We start from the raw sequence: 17,914 nt of genomic DNA, 5'->3' as shown, positions 1-17,914 counted from the left end.
GCATCAGTTATTACAGGACCATACTGTAATGTTCAAACTTCAGGGCTGTTTGTAAAGCATCATATATCACCTTTCAGCTGCAGATGTACACATGAGGAAATCCATTCCCTCCATCCAACATCGTCTCTCTCTCTCTCTCTCTCTCTCTCTCTCTCTCTCTCTCTCTCTCTCTCTCTCTCTCTCTCTCTCTCTCTCTCTCTCTCTCTCTATCTCACATTGCTCTCCATTACTCATTTCTCAGCTCTCTTCATCTCTCAGCTCTCTCCATTTCTCATTTCTCTACATCTCGCTCCATCTCTCTCTATCTTCTCATCTCTCTTTATCTCTTTCTATCACTTTATATCTCTCATCTCTTAGCTCTCTCCATCATTTCTCCATCTCTTTTTATCTCTCACTGCTCTTTATCTCTCCATCTCTATCCACTTCCCTTCATGTCTCTCTGTTTCATTTATTATCTCTTCATCGCTCCTCTTATCTCTGAATTTCTTATTCCCACACTTCAATTACTCGTTTATATTTTCCTGACTCTAAATCACAGGTTGTACTCTGTCCAGCAGCCCCTCAAGCTCCAAACTCATTCTACTCTTCATTTCCTCATCTGTTTTCCCTCATTTCTGAACTTTTCAGTAGTTTTGATGTACAGTACATTGTGCAGCCCCAGTTCAGCCAGTACGTTTTTTAAATAAAGAATCCCTGCAATTGCTGCGGTTTGCTGAAGGAAGCAACGAAAGGAAGAGACTAGTTTACATGGTTTACAGATGAGATTATTATCTTAGATTAGATTAGATTAGATTAGATTAGATTAGGAGGAGAAAATTATTTTTGAGAGTTTGTTCACTCCTGCATACTGAAAATCTTACTCAGGTAGACCTGAGGCACTCAGACACTGCAGCACTGCAGTTCTTTGGAATATACATCTCTCACACACACACACACACACACACACACACACACACACACACACACACCACTCCGTAGCATGGGAAGGTCAGAGCAGATGATGAATTGGTTAAATTTGTAATAGTTTTTTTGATGAATTTGATTGGAGTCTAATCCGAGCATGTGTGTGATTGATGTATAGGGTATACAGTGTACAGTAATTAGCCGCGTGAGAGAGAAAGAGGGGGCTGAGATTGATAACGAAAACTTTGAAGGTCTGAATGCAATTGAACAAAAATGTTCATCCTCCTCAGGTAATGTATTAATACACTGATATGAGTACGGTAACAAGGTACTAAATAAACCCACCTAAATAAAAATAATTCATTTATTTTATTGTAAATAACTGTGTTTAATAATCAATCAAGAAAAATAAAATCACATCAGCAACTTACATAGTCGACAGTAAATATAGCATTTTGATCAGAATAGAATAGTTTGATTAGACAGATCAGACTGCAAACCCTCTTCAGAAGGTTTTACTAATACAGACATCACTTAAGACCAGTGTGCTTCCTGTTGCCATGGTAACTTTGACCCCAAATTCCACTAACTGTTCAGGTACATGTTGTGCACATGCAAGTAACGTATCAGTACACCAGAGTGTTGTTCCTGCTTTTCTTCATACGCATTAAAACGCTCTGATTCCAGGTGAAGTAGGAAACTTCAGTCCCTTCAGTCCCTTCAGTGCCTCATTAATCACAATCAGCATCTCAAATATGCCCACAATGCCTCATCCCACCTCGCCCTGCCCCGCCCCAACAACTACCCCAACCTCTCCACTGCTCAGCCTGAACCCGAGCTGGTGTGATGGATGAATGTTAGCTTTCTTCCCCGTTACACATCACTGAGGCTGAATACATTATTTCTCCCTCATAATTCTTTATCCTGTTCGCTCTTATGCCCAGGCGAGGGAGTGAGTTCTAAAGAACTGGAGGACCTTTGGGTTCTCTATTCCTTTCCTCCTCCTCCTCCTCCATCTTTTTCTCTTCATTCTACTCCTCTTTTTCCCTATCATATTCCTTTTCCTTTTCTTACTTCTCCTCTTTTATCTTTTCCTCTTACTCCTTTTTCTATTACTCCTCCTCCTCCACTTCTTCCTCAGCCTAGTCCTTCTCTTCCTCTTTTTTCTCCCCCTACTTCTTTTCTTCTTCCTTCTTTTCCTCCTCCTTCTTCTCTGTTCTTCCCCCTTTCCACATAAAAAATTTCCTCGTCATCTTTGTACCGTTTCCTGCTCAGATGAAGTGTAATAACGTATGTTTCACTACAAAACACCAGGTTGAGGTCGAGGTGATGCATTGACTGGATTTTCTTCTCACAGTGAGGAGAAATAGGCCGTGTCCCAAATACACACTGAGTTCTATTTGGCGGTTCAGTGAGTGAAACTAACGGCTTTCTGTTTTTTTTCTTTTGCAATCTCTCAGAGAAAAGGAGAGAAATGGCGAGAGCCAGGAGAAGCTGGTTTTACCCATTTACCCTCAGGCCAGGGCCAGGGCCATGTTGATTAATTCTCTATAATAGCAGTCCTGACTAATTAAAAAATCAAATCAAATCAAATCAAATCAAATCAAATCAAATTTTATTCATCACATACACATACATACAGGGTACGACATGTAGTGAAATGTTTTTATACGATGGTCCGGCATGAGGGAATAGGATGGGGGAAAGAAAAGGAGGCAGATAAATAAGTATAAGGTATAAGAAAAACTATTAAAATAAAATTAAATAAATAAATAAAATAAAATAAAAGAATATAAGGTATAAAGATATATAAAAGGATAATGTATGAAACAAATATACATGAAACAAATATACATATAAATATAAACAGTTGTGTATTAAAAAATGTAAACAAAATAAAAATGTAAACAATACGCAATTTGTGGTGGGTTGTCCATAAAGTGTCCGTGTGCGGTATGGTGTGGTGTAAAGGTCCGTAAAGTGTCCATGTGCAATATGGTGCAATATGGTCCATGTGGTATGAATAAAATAAAAAGCGCACTGTGCTGTGCAAGTCCAGAGTTTAAAGTGTCGTGGTGCGAACGGTGAGATATGTTTAAAGTGACGTGGTACGAAGGTGAATATATGTACAGAGAAGTGTGATGATGATGGTGGAGAGAGTGGGCCAGTTCTAGATCCTGGGTGTTTCCTAGTTTAAACACCGGATGGCCTGCGGGAAGAAGCTCCTCCTCATTCTCTCTGTGTTCGCTTTCAGGGAGCGGAAGCGTTTTCCTGAACGCAACAGAGAAAAGTTGGTCCTTAAACACCTTGTTCTGAAATGCTGTGGCTTATTCATATGGTCATGCACTGCAACTACAAATAGATAAAAATGATGATTCTGTAATAAATAGCTAAATGTAATGATGGACAGATAAGTGATTATGTGCTGATTAGTTTCCTGTAATGACACTACGCATGCAGTGTTTATTACTTACATGTCAGCTCTTAGTTAGAGTTACTCTCTCTTTATAAATGCTGATTATCAGGAACAAATGATTTTTTGCACTTGTTGTGAAGTGCAGTTTAAGGAGTACAGTAGAGTATTGGGCACATCTGTATCATCTGCAACATCTGTAACATCTGTAAGTGGGATTTAAGAGTGAGATTTATATCATATTTGTTTGCTCACTTTAATCCCATTAGCTGCACTAATCCCTTAATGAATATTTATTAGTGTTGCAAAATTTGCTGTGATTTACAAATATATTATGTGATCACACACACACACACACACACACACACACACACACACACACACACACACACACACACACACACACACACACACACTATCAGTGTGGCTGATAGTGTCTTCGAGTGACTGTTTTTTGGTGCATATATAAATATAAATATGTCTATGTGCACTCAAGCAGTGTTAAATGAAAACCTGTATAAATTAATAACAATGTTATAATAAATGGCTGTGGTGTGGGTCATGACTCTGTACTGTAGTGTTTATTTAGTACTGTAGTGTATATTCAGTACTCTAGTGTTTATTCAATAATGTGGTGTTTATTCAATACTGTAGTGTTTATTCAATACTGTAGTGTATATTCAGTACTGTAGTGTTTATTCAGTACTGTAGTGTTTATGCAATAATGTGGTGTTTATTCAATACTGTAGTGTTTATTCAATACTGTAGTGTATATTCAGTACTGTAGTGTTTATTCAGTACTGTAGTGTTTATTCAATACTGTAGTGTATATTTAGTACTGTAGTGTTTATTAATTACTGTAGTGTATATTCAGTACTGTGGCGTAATTCAGTACTGTAGTGTTTATTCAATACTGTAGTGTATATCCAGTACTGTGGTGTTTATTCAATACTGTAGTGTTTATTCAGTACTGTGGTGTTTATTCAGTACTGTGGTGTTTATTCAGTACTGTAGTGTTTATTCAATACTGTAGTGTATATTCAGTACTCTAGTGTTTATTCAATAATGTGGTGTTAATTCAATACTGTAGTGTTTATTCAATACTGTAGTGTATATTCAGTACTGTGGTGTTTATTTAGTACTGTAGTGTTTATTCAATACGGTAGTGTATATTCAGTTTTGTGGTGTTTATTCAGTACTGTAGTGTGTATTTAATAATGTGGTGTTTATTCAATACTGTAGTGTTTATTCAGTACTGTAGTGTTTATTCAATACTGTAGTGTATATTCAGTACTGTGGTGTTTATTCACTACTGAAGTGTTTATTCAATACTGTAGTGTTTATTCAGTACTGTGGTGTTTATTCAGTACTGTGGTGTTTATTCAGTACTGTTGTGTATATTCAGTACTGTGGTGTTTATTCAGTACTGACGTGTTTATTCAATACTGTAGTGTTTATTTAATAATGTGGTGTTTATTCAATAATGTGGTGTTTATTTAATACTGTAGTGTATATTCAGTACTGTGGTGTTTATTCAGTACTGTAGTGTTTATTCAATACTGTAGTGTTTATTTAGTTCTGTGGTGTTTATTCAGTACTGTAGTGTTTTTATTAATGAACTGATGTGTTCATGCATCATCAACTTTCTTGTGTGTTTTGTGTTCTCTCTCTCTCTCTCTCTCTCTCTCTCTCTCTCTCTCTCTCTCTCTCAGTGGAACTGAAGTTTAACCTGGATCAGTACGTGAATAAACGTTATCCTGGATTAGTGAAGATTGTAAGGAACTCGAAAAGAGAGGGACTGATCCGCGCTCGGATTCATGGCTGGAATGCTGCTACGGCTTCTGTAGTCGGCTTCTTTGATGCACATGTGGAATTTAACACAGCCTGGTGAGTCTCCTGGACAGTAGATGCAGTATTATTACTCAGTATTACTCAGCATGTCAGATCCTGCATTTGTGCTGCAGTACTCATAGCTAACTACAGTAAGCTTCATAACTAAATACAGTCCCCTTTATAACTAACTACAGTACACTTCATAACTAACTACATTACGCTTCATAGCTAACTACAGTAAGCTTCATAACTAAATACAGTCCCCTTTATAACTAACTACAGTACACTTCATAACTAACTACATTACGCTTCATAGCTAACTACAGTAAGCTTCATAACTAAATACAGTCCCCTTTATAACTAACTACAGTACACTTAATAACTAACTACACTACGCTTTATAACTAACTACAGTACACTTGATAACTAACTACAGTATGCTTCATAACTAACTACAGTACACTTTATAACTAACTACAGTACACTTAATAACTAACTACAGTACGCTTCATAACTAACTACAGTACACTTTATAACTAACTACAGTACGCTTTATAACTAACTACAGAACGCTTCATAACTAACTACAGTACACTTCATAACTAACTACAGTACGCTTAATAACTAACTACAGTACACTTAATACCTAACTACAGTACGCTTCATAACTAACTACAGTACACTTAATAATTAACTACAATACGCTCCATAACTAACTACAGTACGCTTCATAACTAACTACAGTACACTTAATTACTAACTACAGTACGCTCCATAACTAACTACAGTATGCTTCATAACTAACTACAGTACGCTCCATAACTAACTACAGTACGCTTCATAACTAACTACAGTACACTTAATAACTAACTACAGTTCACTTAATACCTAACTACAGTACACTTCATAACTAACTACAGTACACTTAATAACTAACTACAGTACACTTAATAACTAACTACAGTATGCTCCATAACTAACTACAGTATGCTTCATAACTAACTACAGTACACTTAATAACTAACTACAGTACACTTAATACCTAACTACAGTACACTTCATAACTAACTACAGTACACTTAATACCTAACTACAGTACACTTCATAACTAACTACAGTACGCTCCATAACTAACTACAGTACGCTCCATAACTAACTACAGTACACTTCATAACTAACTACAGTACGCTTCATAACTAACTACAGTACACTTAATACCTAACTACAGTACGCTTCATAACTAACTACAGTACGCTCCATAACTAACTACAGTACACTTCATAACTAACTACAGTACGCTTTATAACTAACTACAGTACACTTAATACCTAACTACAGTACGCTTCATAACTAACTACAGTACGCTTCATAACTAACTACAGTACACCTTATAACTAACTACAGTACACTTCATAACTAACTACAGTACACTTAATACCTAACTACAGTACACTTCATAACTAACTACAGTACACTTAATACCTAACTACAGTACACTTTATAACTAACTACAGTACACTTCATAACTAACTACATTACGCTTCATAGCTAACTACAGTAAGCTTCATAACTAAATACAGTCCCCTTTATAACTAACTACAGTACACTTCATAACTAACTACATTGCGCTTCATAACTAACTACATTATGCTTCATAACTAACTACAGTACACTTCATAGCTAAATACAGTACACTTCATAACTAACTACATTATGCTTCATAACTAACTACAGTACACTTCATAGCTAAATACAGTACACTTCATAACTAACTACATTATGCTTCATAACTAACTACAGTACACTTCATAGCTAAATACAGTACACTTCATAACTAACTACATTATGCTTCATAACTAACTACAGTACACTTCATAACTAACTACATTACGCTTCATAGCTAACTACAGTAAGCTTCATAACTAAATACAGTCCCCTTCATAACTAACTACAGTACACTTCATAACTAACTACATTACGCTTCATAGCTAACTACAGTAAGCTTCATAACTAAATACAGTCCCCTTTATAACTAACTACAGTACACTTCATAACTAACTACATTACGCTTCATAGCTAACTACAGTAAGCTTCATAACTAAATACAGTCCCCTTTATAACTAACTACAGTACACTTCATAACTAACTACATTACGCTTCATAGCTAACTACAGTAAGCTTCATAACTAAATACAGTCCCCTTTATAACTAACTACAGTACACTTCATAACTAACTACATTACGCTTCATAGCTAACTACAGTAAGCTTCATAACTAAATACAGTCCCCTTTATAACTAACTACAGTACACTTCATAACTAACTACATTACGCTTCATAGCTAACTACAGTAAGCTTCATAACTAAATACAGTCCCCTTTATAACTAACTACAGTACACTTCATAACTAACTACATTACGCTTCATAGCTAACTACAGTAAGCTTCATAACTAAATACAGTCCCCTTTATAACTAACTACAGTACACTTCATAGCTAAATACAGTACGCTTCATAACTAACTACAGAAAGCTTTATAACTAACTACAGTATGCTTCATAACTACATACACTACGCTTTATAACTAACTACAGTACGCTCCATAACTAACTACAGTATGCTTCATAACTACCTACAGTACACTTAATAACTAACTACAATACGCTTCATAACTAACTACAGTACACTTTATAACTAACTACAGTACACTTCATAACTAACTACAGTACACTTAACAACTAACTACAGTACGCTTCATAACTAACTACAGTACACTTTATAACTAACTACAGTACACTTAATAACTAACTACACTACGCTTTATAACTAACTACAGTACACTTGATAACTAACTACAGTATGCTTCATAACTAACTACAGTACACTTTATAACTAACTACAGTACACTTAATAACTAACTACAGTACGCTTCATAACTAACTACAGTACACTTTATAACTAACTACAGTACGCTTTATAACTAACTACAGAACGCTTCATAACTAACTACAGTACACTTCATAACTAACTACAGTACGCTTAATAACTAACTACAGTACACTTAATACCTAACTACAGTACGCTTCATAACTAACTACAGTACACTTAATAATTAACTACAATACGCTCCATAACTAACTACAGTACGCTTCATAACTAACTACAGTACACTTAATTACTAACTACAGTACGCTCCATAACTAACTACAGTATGCTTCATAACTAACTACAGTACGCTCCATAACTAACTACAGTACGCTTCATAACTAACTACAGTACACTTAATAACTAACTACAGTTCACTTAATACCTAACTACAGTACACTTCATAACTAACTACAGTACACTTAATAACTAACTACAGTACACTTAATAACTAACTACAGTATGCTCCATAACTAACTACAGTATGCTTCATAACTAACTACAGTACACTTAATAACTAACTACAGTACACTTAATACCTAACTACAGTACACTTCATAACTAACTACAGTACACTTAATACCTAACTACAGTACACTTCATAACTAACTACAGTACGCTCCATAACTAACTACAGTACGCTCCATAACTAACTACAGTACACTTCATAACTAACTACAGTACGCTTCATAACTAACTACAGTACACTTAATACCTAACTACAGTACGCTTCATAACTAACTACAGTACGCTCCATAACTAACTACAGTACACTTCATAACTAACTACAGTACGCTTTATAACTAACTACAGTACACTTAATACCTAACTACAGTACGCTTCATAACTAACTACAGTACGCTTCATAACTAACTACAGTACACCTTATAACTAACTACAGTACACTTCATAACTAACTACAGTACACTTAATACCTAACTACAGTACACTTCATAACTAACTACAGTACACTTAATACCTAACTACAGTACACTTCATAACTAACTACAGTACACTTAATACCTAACTACATTACACTTCATAGCTAACTACAGTACACTTAATAACTAACTACAATACGCTCCATAACTAACTACAGTACACTTCATAACTAACTACAGTACACTCCATAACTAACTACAGTACACTTAATAACTAACTACAGTACGCTTCATAACTAACTACAGTACACTTCTTCACTTATACACACTGATTTAGTACTGATCAGGCACTTAGTTATTAGATAATGCTCAAATCTACAAGTACACTAAGTCATTAAATATCATTTATATTAGTTATCAGGAGTGAATGATTGAAGTTTGATGCTACAGAATGATTAATGTGTGTTTTTCTGTTCGCTTCTCATGAGTGTCACCACAAACAATACAATTCACTACACCCTACACTAATGTGATTCTGTTAACCTGTCAGGGTGTGGGAGATGGATGTTTTTTTGTGTGTGTGTGTGTGTGTGTGTGTGTGTGTGTGTGTGTGTGTGTGTGTGTGTGTGTGTGTGTGTGTGTGTGTGTGATTTCTTGGCTCATTGTGTAGTCAATTCAGGAAAGTGTTCAGTGTGAAATTCAGTCTAATTCCATTTGCATTAGTAGCCACAGTGTGTGCAGCTCTTGTGCATGTGCTTGTTTGCATGTTGCAGGTAAAAGTTTGCAGCCCTACTATTACTATACAACTGTTGCTATGGTTACATGTTCTGTTACTTTCCAAAATCGTTCATTTAGTTATAACATTATAACAAACCTTTTAGCACTAAAATCACAACATGTAAAAACAGACCTGACCTACATCATTATGATTCGCTGCCGTGGTTATAGAGTACAGGGTGTGAGTGGTACCTACAGGAGTAAAGTGAGGAAGAGCTGTGGGTCCTGCATGTGACAGATATTCATGAAATTCTAAAGAATGATTAAAGAATGAGAGGAATATTTAACCTTTCTTCACAATTCTGAATCTTGTGCACTTAAACTTTATAAGGCTGCTGTGTGCCTCTTTTGGAATATTCCATTCTACATTTAATCCCCATTGGCTGTTTTAATAACCTCCACTCTTTGGGGAAGTTGTTACACTAGATTTTAGAGTATACTGGATATTTGTGCTCATTCACCCACAATGGTGTTAATAAAGTCAGGTACTGATGTAGGTGGGGTGCAGTCAGCATTCACATTCATCATGTTCAATAGAATTGAGGTTAAAGCTCTATAGCAAGAGATCTTCTACTTTCAGCCTGATGAATCCTGGCATTGTCATCTTAGAATCTGCCCATGTCGTCAAAGAAGAAAAACAAGGCCAATGATCCATTCAATATATTTAGGTGGTCAGCTGACCTCATTCTTTGAGCACATAATGTTGCTAAACCCGAGACCTGACCAACTGCAGCAACCCCAGATCATAGCACTGCCCCCACAGGCTCGTACAGTAGGCACTAGGCGGGATGGGTGCATCAGTTAATCTGCCTCTCCTCTTACCCTGACGTGCCCATCACTCTGGAACAGGGTTAATCTGGACTCATTAGACCACATGACCTTCTTCCATTGCTCCAGAGTCCAATCTTTATGCTCCCCAGAAAATTGAAGCCTTTATTCTAATTTGCTTTACTGATGAGTGGTTTTCTGAAGGGTACACAGCTGTTTAGTCCCAATCCCTTGAGTTCCCTTCACATTGTGCGTGTGGAAATGATCTTACTTTCACTGATAAACACAGCCGTGAGTTCTATTGTTGTCTTTTTACGATTTGATTTTACAAAAAGTTTAAGCAATCACCGATCATGATCATTCAAGATCTTTTCCGACCACATTTCTTCCTCGAAGAAGATGGTTCCCCACTACGCTGGAAAGTTCTTTACCCGATTTTAGTAGTTTCAGCAATCTCCTCAGATGTTTTCTATGCTTGATGCATGCCAATAATTTGATCCAGGGGTGACATTTCTTTGGACATGCAGTGTATAAAACTGTATAAAGAGTCCATTTATACACTCTGACTATCAGGTGTAATGTGTTTGAAGTTTTACACAATGACTGTTAAATCCCGCATTCTGACTGGTCAGAAAGTATGAAGATTTCTATAACAGCAGTATTGACAGTATAGGTTTACTGTACATTAACGCTCTCATTTTGATACCTTATCGTTTCTATAGCAACTGGAGCATGTACAGTAAAAATGATAAATTAAATCTCATCTCTCATTCTCTCTGTTTGTCTGTTGCTAGAGCAGCTGCTGAGATCTATAATGCACTTAAGAAAGAAAACAGTATAGAATGGATTGATGTGTCCTTCCTTTTTTTTTTAATAAACCATTCAGCGTTCAGGAACACCTCAGAGCCCTGAGAGTAAATAAAGGCGAGATCCTATTATCTGATAAAGCTGTACAAAAAACCTTGCCTCCTCATTGTAGATTTGTCACGCACAAATTTCATCAGAGGAAAGTCTCTGAGGACAGAGAGAGAGAGAGAGAGAGAGAGAGAGAGAGAGAGAGAGAGAGAGAGAGAGAGAGAGAGAGAGAGAGAGAGGGTGATGACATGGGGAGCTGAGCACAGCAGGAGATAAAGATCTCGAGTTTACTCAGCAGAACAAAGAGCTTGATGCTATACTTACCGCTAAGTGTTTACAAGGAAGTTAAGAAACACCGAACATCAAATCTGTCTGATTTTCAAACTTTCTAACTCCTGTACATTACAGTGAATGTTATACAGCTGTATAAATTTTTAGATTAAAAAAGAAAGAGTACAAAAGTACAGAGTAGAAAAGTTTTGTATAGTATAAAATATTAGAGTACAATACTACAGCATTATAAAGTAGAGAAGGGCACAGTGGTGTAGAATAGGGTACAGTAGTATAGTGTAGAGTACAGTACAGTAGTATAGTGTAGAGTACAGTAGTATAGAGTAGAGCACAGTACAGTAGTATAGTGTAGAGTGCAGTAGTATAGTGTAGAGCACAGTACAGTAGTATAGTGTAGAGTACAGTAGTATATTGTACAGTAGTATAGTGTAGAGTACAGTAGTATAGTTTAGAGCACAGTACAGTAGTATAGTGTAGAGTACAGTAGTATATTGTACAGTAGTATAGTGTAGAGTACAGTAGTATAGAGTAGAGCACAGTACAGTAGTATAGTGTAGAGTACAGTAGTATATTGTACAGTAGTATAGTGTAGAGTACAGTAGTATATTGTACAGTAGTATAGTGTAGAGTACAGTAGTATAGAGTAGAGCACAGTACAGTAGTATAGTGTAGAGTACAGTAGTATAGAGTAGAGCACAGTACAGTAGTATAGTGTAGAGTACAGTAGTATATTGTACAGTAGTATAGTGTAGAGTACAGTAGTATAAAGTAGAGCACAGTACAGTAGTATAGTGTAGAGTACAGTAGTATAGAGTAAAGCACAGTACAGTAGTATAGTGTAGAGTACAGTAGTATATTGTACAGTAGTATAGTGTAGAGTACAGTAGTATAGTTTAGAGCACAGTACAGTAGTATAGTGTAGAGTACAGTAGTATATTGTACAGTAGTATAGTGTAGAGTACAGTAGTATAGAGTAGAGCACAGTACAGTAGTATAGTGTAGAGTACAGTAGTATAGAGTAGAGCACAGTACAGTAGTATAGAGTAGAGCACAGTACAGTAGTATAGTGTAGAGTACAGTAGTATAGAGTAGAGCACAGTACAGTAGTATAGTGTAGAGTACAGTCGTATAGAGTAGAGCACAGTACAGTAGTATAGTGTAGAGTACAGTCGTATAGAGTAGAGCACAGTACAGTAGTATAGTGTAGAGTACAGTAGTATAGTTTAGAGCACAGTACAGTAGTATAGTGTAGAGTACAGTAGTATATTGTACAGTAGTATAGTGTAGAGTACAGTAGTATAGAGTAGAGCACAGTACAGTAGTATAGTGTAGAGTACAGTAGTATAGAGTAGAGCACAGTACAGTAGTATAGTGTAGAGTACAGTAGTATATTGTACAGTAGTATAGTGTAGAGTACAGTAGTATAGTTTAGAGCACAGTACAGTAGTATAGTGTAGAGTACAGTAGTATATTGTACAGGAGTATAGTGTAGAGTACAGTAGTATATTGTACAGTAGTATAGTGTAGAGTACAGTAGTATAGAGTAGAGCACAGTACAGTAGTATAGTGTAGAGTACAGTAGTATAGAGTAGAGCACAGTACAGTAGTATAGTGTAGAGTACAGTAGTATAGAGTAGAGCACAGTACAGTAGTATAGTGTAGAGTACAGTAGTATAAAGTAGAGCACAGTACAGTAGTATAGTGTAGAGTACAGAGGTATAGAGTAGAGCACAGTACAGTAGTATAGTGTAGAGTACAGTAGTATAGTGTAGAGCACAGTACAGTAGTATAGTGTAGAGTACAGTAGTATAGAGTAGAGCACACTACAGTAGTATAGTGTAGAGTACAGTAGTATAGTGTAGAGTACAGTACAGTAGTATAGTGTAAAGTACAGTACAGCAGTATAGTGTAGAGTACAGTACAGTTGTATATTGTAGCATACAGTAGTATATTGTAGAGTAGTGCATTATAGAGTACAGTAGTATATTGTAGAGTACAGTAGTATATTGTACAGAAGTATAGTGTAGAGTACAGTAGTATATTGTAGAGAGTTGTAGTGTAGAGTACAGTAGTATATTGTACAGTAGTATAGTGTAGAGTACAGTATTATATTGTAGAGTAGTGTAGAGTACAGTAGTACAGTGTAGAGTACAGTAGTGCAGTGTAGAGTACAGTAGTATATTGTAGAGTCGTGTAGTGTAGAGTACAGTAGTGCAGTGTAGAGTACAGTAGTATATTGTAGAGTAGTGTAGAGTACAGTAGTATAGTGTAGAGTACAGTAGTATATTGTAGAATAGTGTAGTGTAGAGTACACTAGTGCAGTGTAGAGTACAGTAGTATATTGTAGAGTACAGTAGTATATCGTAGAGTAGTGTAGTGTACAGTATAGTAGTGCAGTGTAGAGTTCAGTAGTATATTGTAGAGTAGTGTAGTGTACAGTACAGTAGTGCAGTGTAGAGTACAGTAGTATATTGTAGAGTAGTGCAGTGTAGAGTACAGTAGTGCAGTGTAGAGTACAATAGTATATTGTAGAGTACAGTAGTATATTGTAGTGTAGTGTAGAGTACAGTAGTGTAGTGTAGAGTACAGTAGTATATTGTAGAGTAAAGTAGTATATTGTAGAGTGGTGTAGTGTACAGTATAGTAGTGCAGTGTAGAGTACAGTAGTATATTGTAGAGTAGTGCAGTGTAGAGTACAGTAGTGCAGTGTAGAGTACAGTACTATATTGTAGAGTACAGTAGTATATTGTAGTGTAGTGTAGAGTACAGTAGTGCAGTGTAGAGTACAGTAGTATATTGTAGAGTAGTGTAGTGTAGAGTACAGTAGTGTATTGTAGAGTACAGTAGTATATTGTAGTGTAGTGTAGAGTACAGTAGTGCAGTGTAGAGTACAGTAGTATATTGTAGAGTAGTGCAGTGTAGAGTACAGTAGTACTCTGTAGAGTACAGTAGTATATTGTAGTGTAGAGTACAGTAGTATATTGTAGAGTAGTGTAGTGTAGAGTACAGTAGTATATTGTAGAGTACAGTAGTATATTGTAGAGTGGTGTAGTGTAGAGTACAGTAGTATATTGTAGAGTAGTGTAGTGTACAGTAGTATATTGTAGAGTACAGTAGTGTACAGTACAGTAGTGCAGTGTAGTGTACAGTAGTATATTGTAGAGTAGTGCAGTGTAGAGTACAGTAGTATATTGTACAGTAGTATAGTGTAGAGTACAGTAGTATAGTTTAGAGCACAGTACAGTAGTATAGTGTAGAGTACAGTAGTATATTGTACAGGAGTATAGTGTAGAGTACAGTAGTATATTGTACAGTAGTATAGTGTAGAGTACAGTAGTATAGAGTAGAGCACAGTACAGTAGTATAGTGTAGAGTACAGTAGTATAGAGTAGAGCACAGTACAGTAGTATAGTGTAGAGTACAGTAGTATAGAGTAGAGCACAGTACAGTAGTATAGTGTAGAGTACAGTAGTATAAAGTAGAGCACAGTACAGTAGTATAGTGTAGAGTACAGAGGTATAGAGTAGAGCACAGTACAGTAGTATAGTGTAGAGTACAGTAGTATAGTGTAGAGCACAGTACAGTAGTATAGTGTAGAGTACAGTAGTATAGAGTAGAGCACACTACAGTAGTATAGTGTAGAGTACAGTAGTATAGTGTAGAGTACAGTACAGTAGTATAGTGTAAAGTACAGTACAGCAGTATAGTGTAGAGTACAGTACAGTTGTATATTGTAGCATACAGTAGTATATTGTAGAGTAGTGCATTATAGAGTACAGTAGTATATTGTAGAGTACAGTAGTATATTGTACAGAAGTATAGTGTAGAGTACAGTAGTATATTGTAGAGAGTTGTAGTGTAGAGTACAGTAGTATATTGTACAGTAGTATAGTGTAGAGTACAGTATTATATTGTAGAGTAGTGTAGAGTACAGTAGTACAGTGTAGAGTACAGTAGTGCAGTGTAGAGTACAGTAGTATATTGTAGAGTCGTGTAGTGTAGAGTACAGTAGTGCAGTGTAGAGTACAGTAGTATATTGTAGAGTAGTGTAGAGTACAGTAGTATAGTGTAGAGTACAGTAGTATATTGTAGAATAGTGTAGTGTAGAGTACACTAGTGCAGTGTAGAGTACAGTAGTATATTGTAGAGTACAGTAGTATATCGTAGAGTAGTGTAGTGTACAGTATAGTAGTGCAGTGTAGAGTTCAGTAGTATATTGTAGAGTAGTGTAGTGTACAGTACAGTAGTGCAGTGTAGAGTACAGTAGTATATTGTAGAGTAGTGCAGTGTAGAGTACAGTAGTGCAGTGTAGAGTACAATAGTATATTGTAGAGTACAGTAGTATATTGTAGTGTAGTGTAGAGTACAGTAGTGTAGTGTAGAGTACAGTAGTATATTGTAGAGTAAAGTAGTATATTGTAGAGTGGTGTAGTGTACAGTATAGTAGTGCAGTGTAGAGTACAGTAGTATATTGTAGAGTAGTGCAGTGTAGAGTACAGTAGTGCAGTGTAGAGTACAGTACTATATTGTAGAGTACAGTAGTATATTGTAGTGTAGTGTAGAGTACAGTAGTGCAGTGTAGAGTACAGTAGTATATTGTAGAGTAGTGTAGTGTAGAGTACAGTAGTGTATTGTAGAGTACAGTAGTATATTGTAGTGTAGTGTAGAGTACAGTAGTGCAGTGTAGAGTACAGTAGTATATTGTAGAGTAGTGCAGTGTAGAGTACAGTAGTGCAGTGTAGAGTACAGTAGTATATTGTAGAGTACAGTAGTATATTGTAGTGTAGAGTACAGTAGTATATTGTAGAGTAGTGTAGTGTAGAGTACAGTAGTATATTGTAGAGTACAGTAGTATATTGTAGAGTGGTGTAGTGTAGAGTACAGTAGTATATTGTAGAGTAGTGTAGTGTACAGTAGTATATTGTAGAGTACAGTAGTGTACAGTACAGTAGTGCAGTGTAGTGTACAGTAGTATATTGTAGAGTAGTGCAGTGTAGAGTACAGTAGTGCAGTGTAGAGTTCAGTAGTATATTGTAGAGTACAGTAGTGTACAGTGGTGCAGTGTAGAGTACAGTAGTATATTGTAGAGTAGTGTAGTGTAGAGTACAGTAGTATATTGTAGAGTACAGTAACATATTGTAGTGTAGTGTAGAGTACAGTAGTACAGTGTAGAGTACAGTAGTGCAGTGTAGAGTACAGTAGTATATTGTAGAGTAGTGTAGTGTAGAGTACAGTAGTATATTGTAGAGTAGTGCAGTGTAGAGTACAGTAGTGCAGTGTAGAGTACAGTAGTATATTGTAGAGTACAGTAGTATATTGTAATGTAGTTTAGAGTACAGTAGTGTAGTGTAGAGTACAGTAGTATATTGTACAGTAGTGTAGTGTATAGTACAGTAGTATATTGGAGAGTACAGCAGTATATTGTATAGTGCAGTAGTGCAGTGTAAAGTACAGTAGTATAGTGTAGAGTACAGTAGTATATTGTAGAGTAGTGCAGTGTAGAGTACAGTAGTATATTGTAGAGTACAGTAGTGCAGTGTAGAGTACAGTAGTATATTGCAGTGTAGAGTACAGTAGTATATTGTAGAGTACAGTAGTGCAGTTTAGAGTACAGTAGTATATTGTAGAGTACAGTAGTATAGTGTAGAGTACAGTAGTGCAGTGTAAAGTACAGTAGTATAGTGTAGAGTACAGTAGTATATTGTAGAGTAGTGTAGTGTACAGTATAGTAGTGCAGTGTAGAGTACAGTAGTATATTGTAGAGTAGTGTAGTGTACAGTACAGTAGTGCAGTGTAGAGTACAGTAGTATATTGTAGAGTACAGTAGTGCAGTTTAGAGTACAGTAGTATATTGTAGAGTACAGTAGTGCAGTGTAAAGTACAGTAGTATAGTGTAAAGTACAGTAGTATATTGTAGAGTAGTGTAGTGTACAGTATAGTAGTGCAGTGTAGAGTACAGTAGTATATTGTAGAGTAGTGTAGTGTACAGTATAGTAGTGCAGTGTAGAGTACAGTAGTATATTGTAGAGTACAGTAGTGCAGTGTAAAGTACAGTAGTATAGTGTAGAGTACAGTAGTATATTGTACAGTAGTATAGTGTAGAGTACAGTAGTATATTGTACAGTAGTATAGTGTAGAGTAGTGTAGTGTACAGTATAGTAGTGCAGTGTAGAGTACAGTAGTATATTGTAGAGTACAGTAGTGCAGTGTAAAGTACAGTAGTATAGTGTAGAGTACAGTAGTGCAGTGTAGAGTACAGTAGTATATTGT

At 36.1% G+C, this 17,914-nt stretch overlaps 1 protein-coding gene across 1 annotated transcript in view; it reads left to right on the top strand.

Annotated features, from left to right (window-relative positions):
* galnt9 (polypeptide N-acetylgalactosaminyltransferase 9) overlaps positions 1–17,914 on the top strand; it is a 52,413-nt gene that overhangs the window by 9,710 nt on the left and 24,789 nt on the right. Inside the window, exon 3 of the mRNA XM_083527402.1 lies at positions 5,029–5,203. Coding sequence (XP_083383528.1) covers positions 5,029–5,203 — 175 coding nt within the window. The remainder of the gene's footprint in view (positions 1–5,028; positions 5,204–17,914) is intronic.

This window comes from Silurus aristotelis (genome assembly GCF_946808225.1).
Source record: "Silurus aristotelis genome assembly, chromosome: 23".
Lineage (NCBI taxonomy): Eukaryota > Metazoa > Chordata > Actinopteri > Siluriformes > Siluridae > Silurus > Silurus aristotelis.
This window is presented reverse-complemented; position numbering and strand designations above follow the sequence as displayed.